We start from the raw sequence: 3,856 nt of genomic DNA on the forward strand, positions 1-3,856 counted from the left end.
AGACAAGTAGTCGTTAAGGGGGAGTGCTAGAGTCTTAACTACTACGTGTTTGATGTGCTTATTATATGAAGAAGGATTTTATTCCTAGTTTGTAAGCGATTGTTGGATATAGTTACGTTGCGTGTTAGAGTCTTAACTACTACGTGTTTGATGTGCTTATTAGATGAAGAAGGATTCTATTCCCAGTTTGTAAGCGATTGTTGGATCTAGTTACGTTGCGATATATTCTCCAATTAACTAGTTTCCTAAGTTGGTGTCTTATTGAGAGTTTTACTTAAGTGGTTGATTGTGTGATAAAAATTGTTTCTGCATCTTGCAAAATTACTCCTGTTTTTATATATATCATTTTTCACTAATATAAATGTACTTGTGTATTTTCAATTTTTAAAATTTAAATAATATGCATGAATTATAGAAATTTAGAAGTTTATAATTTTGGATAAAATGAAAAATGACTAACATTGAGCATATGCTATGAATATATTAGGTAAATCATGATTACATTTAATACATAAAAATAATCAAAGTTATAACTAGCTCAACCATAGAATTTAAATGGTTGGTAAATGTCAATGGGTATCAATCAACAATAAGCATGAAAACACTTATTTCGTAATACATTTCACATTTCTAAAATTAAAAAAAATAACAAAAATAAACTAATTTACAACTTTTTTTTGAATTACAAATTAAAATATTCTAAACTTATTTCATGGAAGTTAAAACCTTACCATCCACCTAATAATAATTTAATTAAATTAAAATTTTGAAAGTCCTATTCCAAAACGGACATCATATATACATAATTAAAAAATACCTTAAAATAAACTTTCACATATATATAAATATAAAAACTAAATGTGAAAAGCCCATGTTATACTATTAGGCTTCTTCCTTAATTTTCCCATAGGTTTACAAATTGACATCTGTTCATGAATGAATGCATTTTCAGGGCAATCTGATGACTACCAATATAGACCCATCTTAACCACAGATCTAGCAAGAGTGGAGAGGGATCAAATCTGTTGAGAGAGATCACTAATTATTTTGCAAAAGAAAAAACATAACTTTGATTTTTTTAGGAAATAAAAAATACAATCCTTGGTTGCATAACAACACACTTGCTAACTTAAAAACTTATATGAGATCAAAAATCCAGATATATCTTAGACCTCAAACATATCTTGAAACATAACTAAATCCTATCTATTTAAACCAGATCAAACAGATTAAAAATTACCATTAGACACCTTTCACATCGACAGAAACCCAATTTCTAATAAAAGAGCTTATCCACCGAGGCATTATATAAATTCACTAATTATTACAAAATAAGAAACATTAAACCACAGAAAAACTGAACTTGTTAAATAGAAAATACAAAAAAACTAAACCTGCATGGAAAAGAAAATCTAAATCTGCAGTTCCTTGTACAAGTCCAATGACTGAGAACGTAAGAAACCCTAAAAGCAAACTGATCTAAAAATATGACATAGTCTGTAACAAACGTTAAAAGCAACTTTTGATAAAACGATCTACAGCGTGCAGGAGTTTAGATGTTTCCTCAGCAGTGTTGGGATCATATTTGATGGCAGTCTCGTTGAGATGGAAACAGTGACCAACTTTCTGAGATATATATTGCACCACGTCATGACCTGCGCTTTTCATGGCATTGCAATACTCCAGCTGCGTGTCACTAATAATGTCTCTGTCAGCAATGGCCACCAGCATGCGTGGAAACATCAATTCCTTCAGAGGTGGAGCGTGAGTTCCCATTGGGTTGGTGATGGGATGATCTCGGGTGGCCACGATACCCTCTGGCGCTGACAGTTTGAAGAACTTATCGACCATTTCCTGACTCAAAAGCGCAGAATCGGGCTGAATCTCCATCTCCGATTTGCTTCTCTCGGATCTCACGTAGCCAGGATGTATAGAAACACCTCCTCGCACGCGAACCGGACGCAGTAAATCGGCTGCCGGAGTGGCGATAGCGCGACGAGCCACGTCGTGAACAAGGTTTCCCCCAGTGCCGTCGCCCATCAGAACGCATCGCCCGAAATCCGCGTACCGACTGAGCCACGGCTCCTCGATCTCTCCGCGGGCTACCGAACGGAGCCACAGAAGAGCCCCGAATGAATCGTCGCAGGCTGCAGGGAGGCGATGCTCCGGAGCCAGTCTGAAATCCACCGAAACACATATCACGTTGGACAGCTTTACCAGGCGACTGTAAAATTGATAATACATTTGCCAGTCTGCGTGGCTCGTACAAAACACTCCCCCGTGGAGATGAACTACCACGCCCAGCCTTTGGTTCTCCCGTGGCAGCTGTTGAGGCAGATAGATGCGCACCCACACTCCGGTGGCGTTGTTCACTACCACGTCTCTAGTGGCCACTCCCTCCACGAAGGTGTCGCCCGAGGGAGGCACCTGCACGGTGAGAGCCGACACATGCTCCTCCTCGCCACTCCATTTCCTCTCCACAGTGCCGTCGCTAAAGACCCTTAACCATCCACACCCCTCCTCCGCTACCTCTTTAACCATTCTCTATATCTCTAATAAAGTGAGTCCTGGAATCCATGAAAGAAAAAATATTATTTTAATGTAAAGAAAGAAGGAGAGGAAATTATTTTAATAACGAACAATGTTAAAGATAACTTAAAAACAAATTATTTTTTTATCTAATTATTTTTTCCAAACTCTTTCGCTATAAAACCTCACACTAAACTCTGCTACAAGATTTCAGCAATGACTCTACCTCGCACTAAACTCTGCTACAAGATTTCAGCAATGACCTGTTACAGGATTTCTGCTCTTCAAACACAAATTTATCATGCAGCTGCTTGTGCCTATATATAGAAATCATAGGGGTGTTGGTTACGATATGCTAAATCTATCCCGTGGTCCGACCCCAAGCTGTTGTCAATTTACCAACAGACCATGTTTTGTACCTTGAAATAAGAAGGTGCCATGAAAGCTGCATACATACATATCAAGTGTTGTACAACCAAAGTTTTATTAGAAATACGATTGGCAGGAGTGAAATACGATTGGCAGGAGTGTTGCCTAGCGGCGACAAATTATTTCCAATTCGCAGAACCATGATGTGATACGTGATATTGACGATAATAATAAGCCCGAAACGCCCAGCCTGGTTCATCCACACATATTGATCGATGCTCCAGAGAGTTGTCTCCATCAAGACAGATTGATCGTGGAGATATATTGATAGATGCTTAGAGACTTGTCCACATATATTTGATTTATAGGTTTAGAGATGCCAAAGTTCATGGTTAATCCAGACATGAATTGAATATGTCAGAGATTTTTTTCGATGTGTCATATCTTTTTATTTTTGCGATACGGTATTCATTACGATGTAGTGTTTGAGACTAAAGTTTATAAAATTTACATATAAATCATAATAATAATTAATGGTGTAAGTTTGTATTTTTTTTTCATAATTTTGTTAATAATATTTAAAAATTAAAAATAATATTATATAAAATTATTTATATATGATAAAAAATGATAAAATTAAAAATAATATTATATAAAATTATTTATATATGATAAAAAATGATGATTGATGTTTACTAAAGCCAATGTGATCTATCATATTTTAAGAAAAAAAAAAGAAAAAAAAAATTAATTGTCATTCTTCAAAATCTTGTTTATGTGATCAAGGAAAATAAGCGCTCCAAGATCGCTATAGTTGGGTTGGCTCAGTAATGTCTGGCTTAATAAGTCAAGAAGATTGGAGGTGTTGCTAATGATAGGGAATTGAGAGAAAATGTGGGCAAGAATCGAGCACTTTAAAAGGAAGTGCTTTTCATCTTCAACATTCTTAGTATCACAA

At 35.9% G+C, this 3,856-nt stretch overlaps 1 protein-coding gene across 2 annotated transcripts; it reads right to left on the minus strand.

The window, feature by feature from the left end:
• Window positions 1-1,273: 1,273 nt before the first annotated feature.
• LOC149248222 (strigolactones hydrolase CXE15-like) lies at window positions 1,274-2,889 on the minus strand. Of its 2 annotated transcripts, none has more exons than XM_089456019.1 (2): window positions 2,756-2,889; window positions 1,274-2,567 (listed from the first exon to the last, which is right to left on the minus strand). In XM_089456019.1, the coding sequence occupies exon 2, from the start codon at window positions 2,539-2,541 to the stop codon at window positions 1,510-1,512; it is 1,032 nt and encodes a 343-aa protein (XP_089312145.1). In that variant the 5' UTR covers window positions 2,542-2,567; window positions 2,756-2,889; the 3' UTR covers window positions 1,274-1,509. The 2 variants fall into 2 exon arrangements, with proteins under 2 accessions (XP_089312145.1, XP_089312146.1); XM_089456020.1 differs by lacking the exon at window positions 2,756-2,889 and adding an exon at window positions 2,719-2,743.
• Window positions 2,890-3,856: the final 967 nt, after the last annotated feature.

The sequence above is a fragment of the Pinus tabuliformis genome, chromosome 7 (assembly GCF_031772625.1).
Source record: "Pinus tabuliformis cultivar Carrire ecotype Pingquan chromosome 7, CPIR1, whole genome shotgun sequence".
NCBI classification, from domain to species: domain Eukaryota; kingdom Viridiplantae; phylum Streptophyta; class Pinopsida; order Pinales; family Pinaceae; genus Pinus; species Pinus tabuliformis.